Raw genomic sequence first — 20,405 nt, 5'->3', positions numbered from 1 at the left:
CTGCTTTGAATTGAAAGTGAATAACTTTGTAAAATACAAGCTTCTGAAGTCAAGAGGAATATGGGTTAAGTCCGTCTTTAGCTTAAGTTTATTTTATTTCTTAAAAATACATTCCTGGAAAATTGGGTGTAAACCCAAATTTTGAAATATTTTATCATGGACTTCCAGTTTAATTGCAGAGATAGTATCATAAAGGAAAAAAAATGACCCTAACATGTAATCAAAACCACACTTAGGAATGGAAATCTTGTCTTTAACATATCTATTTTTCTTTTCAACTTAAATTCTAATGACTTAATAATGTTCCCAGGACTGTGGCTAGAATTTAATCACATGAATAATATAATTTGTGGTGTTTTGTTTTTTTTTTAAGCAAACCTAAATGGAAGCCTTAATGTGTTTTTTTAGTTATAGGAATCCGTCCTTGCTTTATACAGAGGGGTTACTGGAAATCTATGAGGACAAGATTAGAGGGCTAGACAGAGAGCTGGGGCTTCTGTGTGATTTTATGTGAAATAGTTGAAATGAAAACTTATGCCACTATATGCACTGGTTAAAATACATCCAGTTAATTCTCATTTTACTCACCAGCTTGCCAAAGTGCCTAATAGCCAATGCAGTTTAGGATAGGCATACATTCCATATCCTGTTAGCAGGTGTGTAACTTTGTAGATTTGAGACAGGGGTGTAAATTTGGCAAAAGTTTTGGTAGTTTATCCTGTGTGTATACATATTTATGTAGGTACATGCACAGAAACAAGGATTATGTAGACATCTACTTATAAATAAAATACAAAAACATATACAGTTGGCCATTGAACAACATGGGTTTAAACTGCGTAGGTCCACTTATATGTGGATTTTTTTCAATAAATACAGTATAGTACTGTAAGCATATTTGTTCATTATGATTTTTTGATATGTTCTTTTCTCTAGATGACTTTATTGTAAGAATACAGTATATAATGCATATAACATACAAAATAGCATTAATCAACTGTTTATGTTATCAGGAAGGCTTCCAGTCAACAGTAGGCTATTGGTAGTTAGGTTTTTGGGAATAAAAAATTATAGATTTTTTTTATTGTGTGTGTGTGGGTGGATGTCCATAACCCTTGTGTTGTTCATGGGTCAGTTATATAAACATATGTATATACATACATATACATACATAAACATACATGTATATATATGCATACAAAAATAGTACAGTGACTTGATATCTACCTTAGGGTCCTAATAAAAGTATGGTAACAATTATACATAGAAGTACTAGGTAGCTATGAAAGAATTAGGCATTTGAAAATGTGCTAAGGAAGGATGTTCAACATGTACTAAATAAATAAAATAAGGTAAGAAAATTAGTAGACGAAATGAAGTAGAATATGTAATGTGGCTCCAGTTGTGTAAGAAAGTAAAACAACTTCTGTATACATATGTACATACAGAGTTTGTGTGTGTGGGAACAATTTGTGAAAGGATATTTAAGATTCCCTCTTGAGTTGTCAAGGACTTACACAAGCCTCTTATGTAAGAAACGTATACTTTTAAATTTACAGTGTTTGGACTTTTTGAAACTTTTTTCCCTAAGTACATATTATAATTATTATTATTTTTAGCAAAAACATACAAGCTAACATTTGGAACCACAGTATAAGGAGATTGAGAGAGCAGTGTGGGCACAGATCCTGACAAGAGGAGGTAATATAAAAAAGTATCCTTCTCCTCTACAGAGTTACATACTTTTTATATAGATCAGTGGTCTGGTTCCATAAAGGAGCACAGTCTCCAAATAGTTGAGGGTAAAGACTTCATGACATCATGAGCGCTTTCCTGGCCAAGTGTCTTATGCTCCTGGGCAACCCCATCTAGAGGACAGAACTACCAGGGGAGAAGGAATGGAAAGTGGTGTGCTTACTCCAGAACATCCCCCTCCCACCCCAAGAAATGAGGCTATATAAAGAACGTTGCTTATTAGGAATCAGTATCATGCAGTGACTGCAAGGGCAGATACAGGAACCAAGTTACTGGGTTCAAAATGCAGCTCTGCTATGGGCAAGTCAATTAATTCTTGCCTCACTTTTCTGACCTGTAAAATGAGGATAATGGTACCTATTTCATTTGGGGTGGTGAGAATTAAATGAGTGATTATTATGAGTAAAGAGCTTGGAGCAGTGCCTGCACATAATAAGTGCTAGAAAAGTCCTTGCTATCACTCTTGTCATTATTTGACTGGGGGAAAGTAATCATTAATTTAAAAATAATGATTAAAAATTTGGCCTTAAATTATACATTTTATTTTACATATGCTACTTTATAAAGAACATATTGCCATGACGTGTAAAACCTAAGTGGAGTATATATGCATTGAATCTCTCTTATATGCTTGGTTATTTATGGAAATATTTTTAAAATGTGGTGTCCAACTTACCTTTATTTCTTTTCTACTTAATGTCTCTTTTTTCCCTGGCTGCTTTTCAGATTTTCTCTTTCTTACTGGTTTTAAAGAATTTGGATATGATTTGCCATGGATTTTTGGCTTTTGCTTTTTTCCCATGTTTCTTGTATTTGGATCCATTGATTTTCTTAATCTGTGGGTAATAGTTTCCATCAAATTTGGAAACATTTTGGTCATGATTTCTTTAAATATATTTGTCTTTTCTGCCAACCCTAGTCTCCTGTCTCTTGTCTCCTGTGGGGACTCCAATTATACATACATTCTACTGTTTCAAGTTGTCCTGTAATTTACTGATGCTCTGTTTAGCTATTTTTTAGTTTTTGCTCCTGTCTCTCATTTGGGACAGTTTCTGTTGCTGAGTCTTTAAGTTCACTTACTTTTCTTATGCAATGTCTAATATGTTTTAAATTCTGTCCAGTGTATTTTTTTAAAAATCAGAGATGTTGATTTCATCAGTGGAATACAGACTTGCTATGTATCTTTTTAGTATCTCCCATAGTCATGGTCATGATACACTGTCCTATGGATTCTTAAATATAAGAAATTGCCTTATAATAATGATTTTAATGCTTTTTTCTAATTTTATCATCTGTGTCATTTCTGGATCAGTTTCTGTCATAGGTTTTTCTTCTTATTATTTTTTTTTTTGGTTTTTCTTATTATTATGAGTTATATTTTCCTGCTTCTTTTTGATTAGATGCCAGACTCTGAATTTTATCTTTTAAGTACTGATATTTTTATATTCCTAAAAATATTCTTGAGCTTTGTCCTGGCATGTGGTTAAGTTACTTGGAAACAGTTTGCACTCTTTGGGTCTTGTTTTAAGCTTTTTTATGTTGGACTAAAAGACCCTTTAGTCTGCAGTTAATTTTGTCCCACTACTGAGACAAGACCTTTCTAAGAACTCTAATATCTCATGAATGATGAAGTTTTCTACCCTGGCTTTTGGGAACAGACTGTGTATGCCCAGCTGTCTGTGAGCTCTGAGCATGTGTTCTCTCTTTTGTCTTCTTGTCCTTGAGTAAGTTTCCCCAAACTCATGTGTTGACAAGGGTTCAGCTGAATGGTAGAAGGAGATCTCTGGCAGGACACAGGAGTCCTCTCTGTGTGCAGCTCACTCTTGTCCAGGACCCTGTTTTCTCATAACTGGCTTCCTCTCAGTTGCCCTCAGGAATCTGATAGGGGTAACATTGGGCTCAGCTTTGTTTCCTTTGTCTCTCACTGTTCCACATTTCCTCATGTCTGATGTCTTGAGAGCCGTCTTTCCCACCTATTTTGAGTTGTTTCCGGTGGGAGGGTAAGCCTGCTCCCTGTTATGCTATGTTGACCAGAAGTGGAAATCATTCTGCCCTAGGCTTTAATTAAAAAATATTTTTTAAAAAAATTTTATTTATGTATTTGTGAGAGACACAAAGAGAGAAGCAGAGACATAGGCAGAGGGAGAAGCAGGCTCCCTATGGAGAGCCTGATGTGGGACTCCATCCCCGGACTCCAGGATCATGCCCAGAGCCAAAGGCAGATGCTCAACCAATGAGCCATCCAGGTGTCCCCCTCAAAATTTTTTTTTTAATTTTTATTTTTTTATTTTATGATAGTCACAGAGAGAGAGAGAGAGAGAGGCAGAGACACAGGCAGAGGGAGAAGCAGGCTCCATGCACCAGGAGCCCGACGTGGGATTCGATCCCGGGTCTCCAGGATTGCGCCCTGGGCCAAAGGCAGGCGCCAAACCTCTGCGCCACCCAGGGTTCCCCCCCTCAAAATTTTTTTAAACAGAAATTTTTTTTTTTTAAAAAAAAAGGCCTTGTCCATTCACTCACAGTCTAAAATTCCAGACATAACCACATTCAACTTTTTCTTGGTATTTGTCTCTGGATGTTGCACCTCTCTCTGCTGCTCTGCCCGGGGAGACCTTCTCTGACACCCTGCTGTCTGAAACAACACCCTCATTCAGCTTTGTGTTGTTACCCTGCTGCCTTATTCTCCACAGGACTTTTGATTTCCTGACTTCACTATATTCATTCCTGTGTTTATAGTCTGCCTCCCTCACCAGATAGAATATATGCACTTGGAAGCCTGAGCTCTTGCCCCTTTTGTTCACTGCTGAATCCCCAGACCCTAGAGCATCTCCTAGGTACATTGTAGTCACTCAGTAAATATCTGCTAAATAAATAATTAAATGACTGAATGCCAGATACTGTACTACATGCTTTCCCAGGAATTCCTAACTTAGAGGTGGCTAATAGCTACTAGGAGTTTGCCAGGAGAACAGGAAAAAGGTTTTCCAGGCAGCAGGGACAACATGTATGAGGAATTATTAAGAAAGAAAGAAAGAAAGAAAGAAAGAAAGAAAGAAAGAAAGAGAGAGAGAGAGAGAGAGAAAGAAAGAAAGAAAGAAAGAAAGAAAGAAAGAAAGAAAGAAAGAAGAGAGAGAGAGAAAGGAAGGAAGGAAGGAAGGAAAGAAAAGAAAGAAGAAAGAAAGAAAGAAAGAGAAAGAAAGAAAGAAAGAAAGAAAAAGATAGAAAGAAAGAAAGAGAAAGAAAAGAAAGAGAGAAAGAAAGAAAGAAAGAAAAAGGAAGAAAGAAAGAAAGAAAGAAAGAAAGAAAGAAAGAAAGAAAGAAAGAAAGAAAGAAACAGCTGTGGAATTCAGGAAAATAAGTTTTATTAAATTGATTCCGTTTCTTGCCTCACATTGTCCTAGAAATTCTAATTAACCAACTTCCTTTACAAGATATTTTCCCAGAACTTAAAAGAAGTCTGAATAAGATTAGGTAATATTGTACATTTTTAAAATGGTACCATAATAAAAATATTAGCATGAAAATGTACCACGCAGGGTGTGTGTGTGTGTGTGTGTGCGTGTGTGCGTATAACCCTCCCACCTTGCCACTCCCTTGAATTGAGTGACTGAAAAATAGCTTTGGAACTTAGGAATGGAGCCATCTGGTCGATAGAAGGAATGACATTCCATGGGGCAGCCGCCGTGTAATGTATCTTATCCCTGGCCTTCGACAGGATGACCCAGTAGGTTGAGCCTTTCTGAGTCTTCTACTTTCTCCTTCCACGGATTCTGCAGGAAACATGCCAATTAAAGTGGTGGGTTTTATGATGAAGCCTCATGTAACTGGACTCAGAGCATAACTTCATCTCTTTCCTGCAGTTCAGCAGATGGAAAGTACTTCTACTGCTCCCACATTGTCCTGATTTAACTCTGGGGCCTGACACGACAAAGGGGCTCTGTATTCTATTAACCAAGCTCATGTGTTGAAGCTGAGCTGCTTTTGTTTGTGTTTCTCAGGGTGTTTTCCTCATCCTATTCCTGGCAGTGTCTTTGAAGAAGAATTTTCTTTGGTGAATTAGTAAACAATATTTTTCTAAAAAATAGTATACATATATCTGAGACTTTGAAGCATATGGGTATGTTTTTAGAAGAGAGTATTTTCACTGGTTAGCCAAAGAAAGGTATTTTTGGAGAGGTTTCTTGAAAAACTGAATGTTAATATAAGGTATTGATTAAATTGGTAAATATTTACTATTTGCTTTAAGAAAAGCATGTTTCTTAAGCTGAGTCATACAATAGAAGATTTTCTTTTTTTTTTTAGAAGATTTTCTGATTCAAAGAAGTACAAATCTACAAATACATTTTGTGCTTGATGATATAATTTTGTCTTTTCAAAAAAGTCATATTATATATGAGGTAGAAATGTAGAGCCATAGGGGGTCTGTTTTCATAATGGTGGTACGTGACCTTGCTTTTTGTGTGTTAACTTCCGTTTTCTTTAAAGTTAGCATGCTTTTAATTCTTTTTAGAGTCCTGTGACCTCAACTCTAGTTTTTTTCCAGAAGGGCAACTGAAAAAAGAAATTAGGCTTACTAATTAATTGAACAATATTCCATCATCTTAGTTATGTCCTCATCTTGCTCAGCAAAACAAGAGTCAAAGACAAACTCTTGAAAATAACCGATCACCTTCTCTTCCATTCTTGCCAAGCATCCTTCCCCTACCCCACCTTAGCATTGTGTTTTCAGGAGCATTTCACAATATTTCTCATCCCTGGCTCCCAGTCTTGACCCACTGACCTAAGAATCAAGAAAATGTCATGTTAGTGCCTACTAATTAGTGCACCCAGAGAGCCTTTTCTTCTGGCCTTTCAACCTTCTGGAGGTGGGAGCACAAGCTGTCACTGGCATCATGCAGGGAAAATGAGCCTTTACTACATTTTCCCTGTTTTGCAAACAGCAGAACAGGCCCAGCTGAGCCTATAGATGAATATGCAGGTTAGGAAGAAATTAACCTAAAATGCACTGCTGTTTGCCTGATTGTCTTAGAGATGACACAGCACAGCCGTTGTCATAATACCCATAATGGAATGCTGGGGCCTGCCATTCCTACCAGACGCTCGCTGTTGTCAAAACGCTTTATTTCGATACCATCATACTCATTTGGTGAAATAATTCTAAGGGAAGAATGTGCTCTGATTAGAAAGTTAAGGAGCATGTGAATTCATTTAAGTTTGTTGTTTTTCGACACGTTAAAGGGATCCTTCAGTTTGTACTCACTAAAGCATTTGGCTTGAGTGCTCATTAATCAGTGCTGTTGGACGAGGGTCTCCTGAGCCTTCCGGGTTTTGGGGGAATCAGCTACTGTAATTAAAGGGATGAAATATATCATGGTCACAAACTTACCACATCAGACCATTGAGGGTTTTGAACTGGTGGAATTAATCTTTTTAATTTTTTCTCCTTAGGTGTTTAAGATAGAAGTGCTAATGAATGGAAGAAAACATTTTGTTGAAAAAAGATACAGCGAATTTCATGCCTTGCACAAAAAGGTAACTTTTTTTTTTCCTTTTTTCCTCATATGGTAGAAGCTGTAAGGTTAAGATGGTTTCCTAAGAGCATGAATAGTTCTTGGAACAGTGTGATTTCTTCTATCATGATTTCAGTTTTCTTTTAAAATAAATTATTCAGTCCCTTAAAGGTGTGCTTTCTGGGTAGGTGGATTTTCCATTAAGATCTTTTACATAAATAGATGTGAGGTGATAAGCTGTTTGCAAGGTACTGCCCTGAGTGTTAGAGATTCACAGAAAATAAGACTCAGACCTTATTCTCTCCACGAAACAGACTTAACATGCTTTACAGAAAGGAAAGAAAGAAGCAGATAAAGATTTTCCAAGGAGAAATTTAGTAAAATCAACTTACACTTACATGTTCCTAGAAAAGATAACATACATGGCACATGTATTCAAGGATTCTTTGGCAAACCTTTCAAAGGAGAACATGTACAATTCTTTTTGAATTGAATTTATCTCTACAAGATGGCTGTTCAAGTTCTTGGATTTATTTCATTAAAAGATTTAGATAAAAGAAATAAGAATACAGAAGAAATAGCTGAGATGGGAGAGAAATAGTCAAGAATAGAAGAGTGAATATTTTTTTATTTTCTACCAAAATTTAATGTTTTGTGGGTTAGAAATTACTACTGGGGTGCTGACATTACCTTAATAACTAGACAGAGCTTGTGAATACATATACGAGTATATGTGTATATACTCATATGCATGAATATATATATTTTATACATACACACACACATATACACACACATGAAAGTGTGCCCTAATTAATTTTCTTCACTTCTGTTATTTTATTAGGTAAGAAGTTAGATGGGAAGATACTAAGTAAATATGTTAAGAAAGTCTATTCGGGGATCCCTGGGTGGCTCAGCGGTTTAGTGCCTGCCTTTGGCCCCGGGGCGTGATCCTGGAGTCCCGGGATCGGGTCCCGCGTCGGGCTCCCGGCATGGAGCCTGCTTCTCTCTCTGCCTGTCTCTCTTTCTCTCTCTCTCTCTCTCTCTCTCTCTCTCTCTCTGTGTGTGTGTGTCTATTATGAATAAATAAATAAAATTTTTAAAAAAGATAGTCTATTCTTTTAATTTCATTAAAGACCTCTTAAGTTTTCTGGGAACTGACAGCACATAGATGACATGATGGGGTGCTTACTCTGTATTAAAAATTCTTTAGTAGTTTTTTAAAAATTAAATTTCCCCACTTTTTTTTTTTTTTAGTCAGAAGAATAGAATACTAAGTATAAACTTTAACAGGATATTATTGAGAAATTAGTGCAACTCATCCCCTCTGTATACTTTTCTCTTATGAAGGGATAATTTATATACATGTCATTCTTCAGTTAAAATTTTGTTAAATCCAGATTTGCTTCCAAGGGAAACAATGCACGTGGATGTGGATATAGACCAGATGTTGCTGTTAGCCTTTACAAAAGCTCCTACCAGGGGGTCTCAAAGAGGAACAAACCTGGAGTCTCTGACTCCATGCCTTCTCTGTTTTTGTCTGTTTGTGTTGCAATGAAGCCGATTCTAGGGAGATTTCTGCAGGGTACTTCATGAAATAAATTCTTACACTAACGTTAAAACCAGAGCTCCACCCCCTGCAAGGCCTCTCAAGAGCAGAGTACAGACTAGGGGGCTTGTCACATGCCGGCTGTCTTCCTAACCTCCCAGCTCACCATGACCTCCACACAACCTAGCTGTCCTCACCAGATACTCCAGGACCAGCTCCGCACCAGGCACAGCTGGGTGACTGCCAATTAGGCCCGCCCTGAGCTTCTTACCAGTGCAGGGTCGGTCCTCCAGTTCTCTACCATGATCTTATTTTCTCCCCAGTGATTAGGGGCAGTTCTGAGATACTCAGAGTCAGAAAAAATTCCTAGGTTTTCTAGGACCTTTCTTTAATTTCTGCAGTTTCTGGTAATAATTTTAACCACGCTTATAGTCATATAATCAGGCCTACAAAAGCTGAGAGGAAAAATCCTCAAATTTCTCAATTTTGCATTTTTAAAACATCTGACAGGGGCACAGAGATAAAAATAGCTTTGTGAGGCAGTTTTAGGTATGTATTTACTGACTTCTGTATTGGGTATTGGAGAGCAGAACGCAGCTACCAAAAGCCTCCTTCACTTGCCCTAGTACAATTTGATTTGATTTGGCTAAAAGGTTGCTATAGAAGATAGTTAAGTCTAAATCATGATAGGGTGTGAAAAAAGAAGAAATCTGTAATCTTGAGTGTAAATGATGTTAAGAATTGAAATCAGCAAAAAATTTACTCAGAATGCACAAGCTTTACTGATTGCTACTGCCATGTTGTACAACTTGACTGTTTTATCACTATTTTGATGGCCCAATTTCCATATTTGAATTTTGTGATGCGTTTTGAGTGTTATATTTTTATATAAAATATTTTCCTTTTAAATTCAGTCAAATCTCTTATTTAATCTTCTTGAAATACTCGACTATTTCTGCAGTATGTGTGGTTTGCCCTCTTATCAGTGTTCTGGTTTTCCTGACATTTTACATCATATTTTTTACTTGTAAGTGTTGGGCCAGAGTCCCCATGTTAATTCTGAAATGATATATGAGCTCTTAAACCAAGTGCTTTGCATCTTTAGAATACTAGCTACATGGCTCTTCTCCATATTCTACAAACGGACAGAAATGCCTCCTGGCTTGTCGTCAGGCTGATTTTGAGACAGAAACTAAGACTGTTACCCATTTCACAGTTCATCTGGTTGTCTAAGGAAAGTTCTTGATGATTATAACTTCTCAATTTTTATAATTGTTCATATTGAAATACAAAAATAATATCCCAGTTGTTTACACTTTTCTTTGGTTTTCTTTCTTTTTTTAAAGAAACATTCAAGAGGGTTTTTTTTTTCCCCTTTCTAATAATTTTTAGACTCTAAAGCTAAACTTTGCAGGAAGTTTGGGGACAGGAAAAATAATACATTGTTTTACATATTTCTGCTATACTACTATATTTCCTATTTTCCTTTTCTTGATTTTTTTTTAATTTTTATTTTTAAGTAGTCACTATACTGAGTCACAACCTATGATCAAAATCACAACCCTGAGATCAAGAGTCAGTTACCCCACTGGCTGAAGCAACCAGATGCCCCTCTTTTCTTGAATTTTTCACAGAAGCAAATAATTCTGTGCTGTGTTCTTGCATGATAGTAACTATGGTGTAGAAGTTAAGTGTGTAGGCTTTGGAAGCAGAATGCTTCTGAGCCTGCCTTTACCTCTTCCTGGATGTTGAGTCCCTGGAGCAAGTTATGTGATCTTTCTGTGTCTCATGTTCCCCATTTGTAAGATAGGAATAATTACAGTACTAACTTCATAGGATTATTTTATGAGCTAAATGAGATTGTGTGCATCACATGGTAAAATTTCCAATTATTGATAGCCCTCATTAGATCTAATCTTTTCCATGCTCAACATGGTTTTTTTACACTAAATTACAAAAAGAAGTATTCTCTGTCAAAGGGTTTGGATGTCTTTACCGCCTCTTGATGTATGGTGCCAAATTATTTTTAAAATGGTTCTAGCAGATTAAAAACACAACTAGCACATTTGAAAGTATCACAAAATCTTGTCAGATTTGAATATTACCCGCCCCCCAATGATACTTGTTTACTTAGCAGTGTATGTTGCCTTGTTGCTCTTTTCATTGGTATGTTTTAAGTTTGTTTAGAAGCTGTATTCCCTCTTTTTGGAATTGTCTTTCTGCTGGAGTCTCATTTGCTTCTGCCTGTTAGTTTGTGTGGCCTGTTCATAAAATGTTAGCCACTGGCTGAGAGTATTTTTCATACAGGACCTTATGGCTATGATGTTTGTTTTAATTTACAAAAGCTTTAAATTGGTATGTTATCTGTGAGGTCAATTTTCACTCTTTCGGATTTTGGCTAACATCAGTCATTTCTTCCAGAGCTATGATGAGTATTTGATTCCATTTTCTTTTCTTCTTTTTTTTTTTTTTTTGATTTTAATTTATTAATGAGAGAGACAGAGAGATAGGCAGAGACATAGACAGAGGGAGAAGCAGGCTCCCTATGGGGAGCCTGATGTGGGACTCATCCAAGGATCCTGGAATTAACAATCTAAGCCAAAGGGAGACACTCAACCACTGAGCCACCCAGATGCCCCTGATTCCATTTTCTTTTAGCTTTCCTTGACTGATTCGTTTCATAGTGTGCATTTTGGACCACCTAAACCGGCATAGTGTTGACTGAAGTGCACACTCTGGGTACTACCCAGACACTCAGAAGCAGAGTCTCTCTGATGGAGTCCATTAATCTGTCTGTTAAACCAGCATCCCACATGATGAGTCTCCCAGTGCCTCTCGACATTTGAGAGATCCTCTTGTGTGGTTATATTTTTAGATGCATCTCTTAGACCATCCTCCCCACCCACCCTGTCTCCATCACAGGCACTGAAGCCGCAAGGTTTGAAACCTTGGGGAATCTCTCCTGCTTTTCTCTTACCTCCCATATTCAGAGTGTCACCAAGTTCTATATTGACTCATTCTTCCAAATTTCTACAATATGCACTGCTTAATCTACCCCTTTCTTCTCTGCCCTCCCAAGCTAGAGTCTTACTATTTTGTAAGTATTACTTTAATTGTTTTGACTCTTGTCTTCTGATTCACTCTTTGCTATAATTCAGTTTCCCTAAAGCATTATTTACATCTTCATCCTCTTGCCCAAATACATTGAAGTGGGTCTATATTGTCAACCTATCATGGACATTGATTCTCAAGGCCAGTAATCCTAGAGTTTCTGTTAGTTTGTTTTTATTGGTAGGATTAATAACCACAAACCTAGTGGCTTAAAGCAATACACATTTATTATATGTGGACGGCGTCGTGATCCTCCTGGGAGGCTCTGGGAGAGAATCCATTTCCCTGCCTTTTCTAGCTTGTAGAAGCTGCTCACAGTCTGTGGCTTGTGGCCTCTTCTGTCTCTAGAGCCAGTGGTAAAGCCACTGCAGATTCTGATTCTGTCATCCTCTGGCCAGTCCCTACATCTCCCCTCTCTGACAGGGACACTTCAGCCTCTCCCTTGAGATTTGGTTGTACCTGCAAAATCCCAGATAATGTCTCCATTTCAAGATACTTGATTTAATCCCACCCTTTGGCCATATAATGTGACACATTCTTAGGTTCCAGGGATCAGGACATGGACATTGTTAAAGAGAACCATTATTGTGTCAACCACAAACCCCTTTTCTGGTTGACTTTATGTCTCACTTTCTCATAAGAAGATAGCAGTGACCACCAAACTAGTCATCCCATTCACCCCCTTGTATGAAAATCACTTTTTCTATCTTTGCCATGCTGAATGGCCTCCCTTCTGTGTTCTGATCCTTTCAAGCCAAAGTAAAACTCTTGACGTTCTTCTTTCACATGGATTTCTTTTTCCCTCATGTCTTTGCTCTTGGAACTCCTATTCCTTCATATATATATATATATATATATTTTTTTTTTTTTAAAGTAATCTCTATGCCCAACATGTGCCTCTTACGATCCTAATATCGTGAGCAGGCATTTCTACTTAATTTAAAAACATCTAAGAGATCATTAAAATTTAGTTGTCCCTAGGTCTTGTCCAACTAGAAGACACATTTTTTATAAAAGGGACCATATATTATCTTTTGTATCTTCTTCGCTGCTTCCTAGTATTGGGCACATATTAGGCATTAAATAGGTATTGGGAAAATGGAATGTTTGGAGGACATTATGCATATTTCTGAATTACTAGAGGAATATTTTGGGTGACAAAAAGGGTTTTTATTGTGGGGTTTGGCTCACTGTAACTTCCATCCCAGGTTACACTGAAAAGTCCTTTGTAGCTCACCAGTCCTAGGTGGGAACACCACCAGCATCACACTGAAATCCTTTTTTTTTTTTTTTTCACACTGAAATCCTAAGCAAGCCCCTCCCCTGGTCTTCTCTCTTCACTCTTTGCATAATGTCCTTTTTAAAAATAAAGTTAAATGGTTCCCTCCATACTGTTCAGGCCAGGCTGTGGTGACAGGGAGAGTCTTGGGCTTGTATGTGCAGCGCCCTGTGCTACAGCAACACCTGCCCACATCTCCTAGAGACAAGCAGATTACCACTTTGAATGGTGGTCCTTGAGAACAACTTTCCTCCCTTGGCCTCCAATCATGGGAGTGGGGAGAAAACTCAGCATGACCAACTGCTGAGCTTATGCCTTCCCAGCTGTCTGCTCCAGGCCAGAGGTTTCAGGGAAATATGGTGCTGATGCATTACTAAATTAAGCGTCTTCAATCTTGTTATTGCCTACTTTTGGCTTGAATAAAATATTACATTCTCGTATTTAAACTAACAAAGTGCACATTTCACAGGAATCCCAAGCCACCATCAGGAGTACAGCACCATGTACAGTGTTTCCAGAGGGAACCCTAGGGATGTAGGGATACCACAGTGGAGTGAAAGATTGAATTTTACCCCAAAGGCTCCCCAGGTCTTTCCTTAACCTCTTTGTTCTGGTTCCTTCTTTTTATTCATGTGCTTGGGATAGGTATTTGTGTTCATTTCTTAAAGTGGTCATTATTGGGGCATCTAGGTGGCTCAGTTGGTTGAGCATCTGACTCTTGGTTTCAGCTCAGGTCATGATCTCAGGGTCATGGAATCCTGCCCACACCAGGCTCTATACTCAGTGTGGAATCTGCTTGACGTTTCTTTCCCCTCCCTGTCCCTCTGCCTCCTCCCTACACTCATGCACACATGAGCGCGCTCTCTCTCTCTCAAAGAGATAAAATGTTTTTTTAAAAAACAGAAAATAGTCACCAGTTTATACATGGCATGTCTGTGTGGAGTAAGTTCTGAATATCTCTTTAATGGTATAAAAACGAGGGGATCCCTGGGTGGCTCAGCGGTTTGGTGCCTGCCTTTGGCCCAGGGCGCGATCCTGGGGTCCCGGGATCGAGTCCCACATTGGGCTCCCAGCATGGAGCCTGCTTCTCTATCTGCCTCTCTCTCTATCATTAATCAATCAATCAATCAATCAATCTTTTTAAAAAATGGTATAAAAATGAAAGGAAGGGGCACCTGGCTGGCTCAGTTGGTGAAGCACACAACTCTTGATCTCGAGCTTGTGAGTTCAAGCCCCATGTTGGGTGTAGAGATTACTTGAAAATAAATAAATAAATAAATATTAAAAAATAGAAATAAAAAGGAAAGGGAGTGATCACTCCAGGCACAGGGGATGGTGCTTGCAGTATTGTGGAATCTGGTGGCTATCCGTGGATATCCGCGTGGATCGGAAAGGCTGCGTGGCTGGACGCAGCATGCCCAGAACAGTTAATCATCTGATGGGATGGCAGAGGAGTATTTATCATGTGAGCAGCTGAGCCCTGCTGGAAACATATTGTCTTGGATTTGTCTCTCCTCATCTAAAGCAATTCATTACTCACCTACAAATGCTGTCACAGGTCCCTGCAGCTATGATGATCGTCTTCCTCCATACTCCTGACATAAATAAAAAGGAAAAGTGTTTTCAGTACTGTATCTTCAAGATTTAAAAAGAGAGAGAGAGTGAGAGAGACAGATAATGGAGTTGATTTTCTATTTTACAATGTAAGAAATGTCATGATTCAGTGCGTTTAAAGGAAGTTTTTTTAGGTTTAAAACTGAAACCGAAAAAGCTTATTTACCACAGAATAATTTAGCATTTTTGGCTTTGTTTCTGTTTGAGAAATAACCTCACGTGGTATAGAGGTGAGATACGTATTTATTCCCTTAGAGACAAACAAATTGTTTCTCCCTCCCTCCCCTCTCCCTCTCTCCCCCTTTCTTCCTCCTCCCCTTCCTCAATACTGGATCAGTCTCATCAGTAAATGAACAAGTCACAGCATTTCCTACTTAACATAATAAAGCCCACCTTTAACACCATGCATCCCTCCTGTGTTGCCCCATTACTCTCCTTTTTTCATAGAATTCCTCAAAAGAGAAGTCTGCTTTTCCACTTCTTTCTCCCTCCTTACCCAGTGTTTGATCCCTCAGCCTCACTGAGTATGGTCTGACCATGCCTGCTCCTTGGAGCACTTGGCTTCCCGAAGGTGCAAGTTTCACCCCTTGCTCGGTCACTGCCTTGCTTCTCTGCACTGCCTCTCAGAGTTGGAGGTCTCATCTTCTGTTTCAGCGTCCTGTTGCGGCGTAACAGATCCCCACACACTCAGCAGCATAAAACAAGACAACTATATCATTTCAGAGTTTCTGTGGATCGGGAGTCTGGGCATGGGTTCTCTGGTTTGCTTAGGGCCTCACCAGGCATCATGACGCCTGGGTGTCACCAAGGCTATGATCCCATCCAGGGCTCAGGGTCCTTTTCCAAGCTCATATAGGTGAGGCTCAGTTTCTTGTGATCTTGGAACTGAGGGCCGTTTTTGCTTGCCAACTGTTGTCCAGAGGTGGCTCTCAGCTCTTTGAGGCCGATCCCCGAGTCTGAGGCATGTGTGTGTCACATGGCCATGCCAACAGTCTGCTAGGACTGGGTCTCATAAAAGGCAAACCTGAATCAGGGAGTGACTATGCTACCACAGTCACAGATGCCATCTTAGTCCAGGGGAAGGGATTCTTAGCACATGTACCAAGAGGCAGGGATCTTGGGAGCTGTCTGAGGATCCTGCCATCAATCACAGTAATTGTTTTTTGGTCCGTGCCAATGGAGAAGCTCCCACTGTCATGTCGTCTAGTTCCACGGCTCTAGAAACCACCTATGTGTCTGATGCCCAGATCTATAAACTCATATCTACCTGCTTGCACTTTGCTTCCATTTGAATGCCGCGTGAGCATCTTAAAATCGCCAAAACCAAACAGTGGGTTCCTTTATGCCAAAGTGATTTTTGGTTGGATGTAATAGAAACTTGACTAGATCTCTTAAACAAGTGAGAGATGATTCTCACACTGCCACAAAACTAAAAGCAGTCTGTCCCAGTTGATGTAGCAGTTCCACAGTATCCATGTTCCGAGCTCCTTTTTGTCTTTCTGCTTTGCCATCTTTACCTTTGCACACACCTTGCACCCTTCTGGTTACAATATAGCTGCCATCCCTCCAGCCCTTGCTTCTGCATTTCTGTCAGGAAGAAGAGTCTTTTTCTTTTTTCTTTTCTTTATGGCTTTCTTTCCTTTCCTTTTCTCCTTTCCTTTCCTCTTCTTTCTCTCTGAGCTAAACAAGAGCCCTACCCAGTAGCCTTAAACTATGTTTCATTAACACCTCTGTTACATGGCCATCCTAATGACAATGGAACTTGGGAAATGAAGACCTTTTGCCCAGAGTGTTGGTATTCTCAATGGCATTGGGTTTTTGTTTTTTTGCAAAAAGAGGAAAGGAGTGAATATTGGGTAGGGAGCTAGCAGTATCAGCTGTAAGCCCTACTCATATAAGATTAGACTTTGCTACAAGTAACTCTAGAGCCAAAATAATAGTGGCATTCACAGATAAACATTTATTTATTTATTTATTTATTTATTTAAGATTTTTTATTTATTTCTTAGAGTGAGCACAAGCAGAGGGTGGGCCGAGGGAGAGGAAGGAGACTCCCCATCCCGGGACCCTGGGATCATGACCTGAGCTGAAGGCAGACGCTCAATCTACTGAGCCACTCAGGCACCCCACAGATAAACCTTTATTTCTCCCACGTAAATGCCTAGGGCTGGTGTGCCTGTTTCACCGTCGTCAGGGACCCAGGCTCCTGTGGCTCCCCCGCTCTCAAGGGGAGGCTTGTCTCTCATCCTCGAAGGTGATGGCTTCCTGTCTGTCTAGCCATCACATGGTGGAGTCAGCCAGCGGGCAGAGGAAGGGAAAGAAGGAAATAGTCATTCCCTGTATGAACACTGCCTGAAAAGTGCACTTACATGTCTTTGTACCTACCCTCTGCCAGAATTCAGTCTTAGGGTCCCACACAGCTTCAAGGGAGTTTGGGGAATGTGTCCTTTATTCTGGGTGGTCATGTACTTGGCCTGAAAATCAGGTCTGTTCTGTAGAAGGGAGGGTCAGTGGATCTGGGGAGACAACTTGTGCTCCCTGCCACTTTCCCTGAACCTGGCTTTCTACCACCTTTCAGGAAACAGCAGGCAGGTCATTCAAATACAGCTGCTGGGTGAAGCCACACACCTGAAACAGCTAGGGACCCGGAGTCATTCTGAGCATCTCTTCTTTCTACATACTCCCACAGCCTCTCTTTGTCCCCACGTCTGCTGCCAGGACCATGGTTCGAATCACCATGGTCTCCTGCCTGGACTTCTTCTGCAGGAACTTCTGACTGGTCTCCTGCACTGACTCCTGCCCTATTATAGTGCTTCTTGCTGTGGGATGTAGCATGACATCTACAAAGTAAACTTCTATCCAGTCATTCCCCTGCTGCAGATGTTCACTAAGCTTCCCATTTAAAATGATATGCAGTTTCCTACGTAGCCTTCACATCCCTCCTCAGACGTTCCCATATCACACTGGCCCCCACCTCCCATCCCATCCTGTTATTCTCTGCCCCCCACCCTGTTTTATTACCTTGTATATTGTTTCTTGTCTGTCTCCTGGTATGTAAGCCCCATGAGGGCAAGAGTGTCTCTAGCACTGAATTAACATGTAGGAGGGGCTCGTTGTCTTCTGCTCCATGACCATCACCAGAGGCTTTTGCTTCCCCTTGAACTTAGCCTTTCTTTTCTTTTTTTTTTTTTTAAAGGATTTTATTTATTTATTCATGAGAGGCACAGAGTGAGAGAGGCAGAGGGAGAAGCAGGCTCCATGCAGGGAGTCCAATACAGGACTTGATCCCAGGACTCTGGGATCATACGCAGAGCTGAAGGTGGGCGCCCAACCACTGAGCCACCCAGGAGTCCCCGAGCTTAGCCTTTCTAATAGACAAAAGAAAATCTACTTTAACAAAACCTAAAATTTATTTGTCTTCCCCATGCTGTCTCTTACATGGAATCAACCTTCTTCCAGAAACTCCCCTATTCAAATCCGCTGACCGTTTGCTTCCCCCTAGAGCCACAGTTCTGTGGGCATGGTGTGCCCAGCTGTCCTTGGATTCCCTTCCTCATGCTGATGGGGCAGAGCTGTTGGGTTGATCCTGTTCTTTCTTTTTGCTTTAATCTGTTTTCTGGAGTTATGTCCTCAACTTCCTTTGTATGAAAGAAGTCATAGGAGGTAAACTTTTTGAGGTCTTGAATGTCAGGAAATGCTTTGGATCTCCCACTTAATTGGTGATGGGAATACGTTCTCACGTTAGATCTTTGCAGCCCTGATGTCCACCGTTGCTGATGAGAAGTCATCAGCAGTGGCAGCAGTTCCCCTTCTGTGCTCATCAGCAAATGTTTTCCTGTGTCTTCTCTCTGTCCTGGCTATCCTGAGAGCTCACAGATAAATGTCAGTAAATGCGGGGCTTTCAAAGTATATTATGCTGGCACGCAGTGGGTTCTTAATTGAAGATCTGAATCAGGTCACATAATTTTTTTTTGAAGATTTTATTTATTTATTCATGAGAGACACACACACAGAGAGAGAGGCAGAGACACAGACAGAGGGAGAAGCAGGTTCCATGCAGGGACCCGACGTGGGACTCGATCCCAGGTCTTCAGGATCAGAACCTGGGCTGAAGGCAGCGCTAAACTGCTGAGCCACCCAGGCCGCCCCTGACATAATTCTTTTACTGTTTCTTTGAGTATTTCTTTTCTCCTTTATGGAATGCTTACTGGTTTTGTACTAAACTTCCTATATTAATCCTTCTGGTATTTTTCTTTTCACCTAACTTTGCTCTCCCTCTCTTTGTTGTGGAGTTTGAGAGACATCTGTGATTTTATATTCTACCTCTTTTAATTTTTTACTTCTCTGTCATGTTTTTAATTTCTAAAAAAAAAAAAATCTCATTTTTTTTTCACAGCAATCTCTTCTTGTTTTATAGAAGCAATGTCTTCTCAAATCTCCCTGCAGGTACTAAATAGTTATCAAAGATCTCTTCCATTATTTTATTCCTCTGGGGTTTGTTGTTCCACTTCTTTTTCTAATCCTTTCTTTTCCACAGTGCTTTTTCACAGTCTTCATTCTGATAGTTAGCCTTCATTGCCCATCCAACTAGATGAATTATTCTTGGTGTTTGTCACTGGTACCTTTGCCTTGGCTACACAAGCCCGGTTCCTCTGTGGGGTGTATCGGCTAGAGGGCTTCATCATAAGGAGTGAGAGGAGAGACCAGCTGTTTGGCTGGGGACCCCACGATAGGATAAGTAGAATGGCAGACACCATCATTCAACCCAGATGCTTCATTCATTTTCTTTAGGGACAATGACACTTCTTTGTGGGCTAGGGTTGGGTGTGAGTGCTAGGGATGCAACCAGGTTACTAGTGTCCCTGCTTGTAACCATGCCAGTGGACCAGCCATGACATTGTCTCATTCCTCTTCTTGGCTCCCCTCTCCTCTCATGCTAGTCATGAGCACAAAGCTCTCAGGTTGGCTGAGAAAACAGTGCTCCATGGTCTTTGCAATCTCTTTCTTGAGGTGGCCTGGCCAGGGCATCCTCTGCTCTGTTATTTTCATTGACACACTCTCACTTTGTGTCTTATAGAAAGTTCTTAATCCCTCTCTTGGTGATACTTTTTCTCTGCCCCTTTGTTTTCATTCTTCTGAGTCCCATTACCTTTGGCTTTTTGCCTTTTCCTTTCCTTTCCTTTTCTTTTCTTTTCTTTTCTTTTCTTTTCTTTTCTTTTCTTTTCTTTTCTTTTCTTTTCTTTTCTTTTCTTTTCTTTTCGGATGTCTATCAGGGTTAAATTCAGGTACATAAAACAGAAAGTCCAAATACCAGTACCTTTAAGGGGGGGAAAAAGGATTATTTTTTTCTTCTCAAAAAATAAGTCTGGGGGGTGGGCAGTTCAGGGCTGTTGAGGCAACTCTTGGAGGCTTTCAGGCATGGCTGCTTCTTCCTTTCTGCTCGGTCATCTGAAACACCTGTCGTCTATCCTCAGAGTTTCTCCATGGTGGCTGATGGGTACTGCAGCACCAGCCATCATTATCACCTCCACAGGAAGAAGGTGCCAGGGGATGGAGGGATGGAGGCGAGGTGAAGTAGGACAGAAGG

At 40.0% G+C, this 20,405-nt stretch overlaps 1 protein-coding gene across 8 annotated transcripts in view; it reads left to right on the top strand.

The window, feature by feature from the left end:
* Positions 1 to 20,405, top strand: part of SNX24 (sorting nexin 24) — a 154,153-nt gene that overhangs the window by 72,817 nt on the left and 60,931 nt on the right. For all 8 annotated transcript variants that reach the window (XM_072728724.1, XM_072728720.1, XM_072728722.1 and 5 more), the window contains exon 2: positions 7,204 to 7,287. Coding sequence is in view for 5 of the 8 variants with exons in the window: in XM_072728719.1 (XP_072584820.1) it covers positions 7,204 to 7,287 (84 nt within the window). In the remaining 3 variants the exon portion in view is untranslated. The remainder of the gene's footprint in view (positions 1 to 7,203; positions 7,288 to 20,405) is intronic.

The sequence above is a fragment of the Vulpes vulpes genome, chromosome 12 (assembly GCF_048418805.1).
Source record: "Vulpes vulpes isolate BD-2025 chromosome 12, VulVul3, whole genome shotgun sequence".
In the NCBI taxonomy this organism is placed as follows: Eukaryota; Metazoa; Chordata; class Mammalia; order Carnivora; family Canidae; genus Vulpes; species Vulpes vulpes.
Note: the sequence above shows the minus strand (reverse complement) of the source record. Positions and strands in the feature narration are given on the sequence as shown.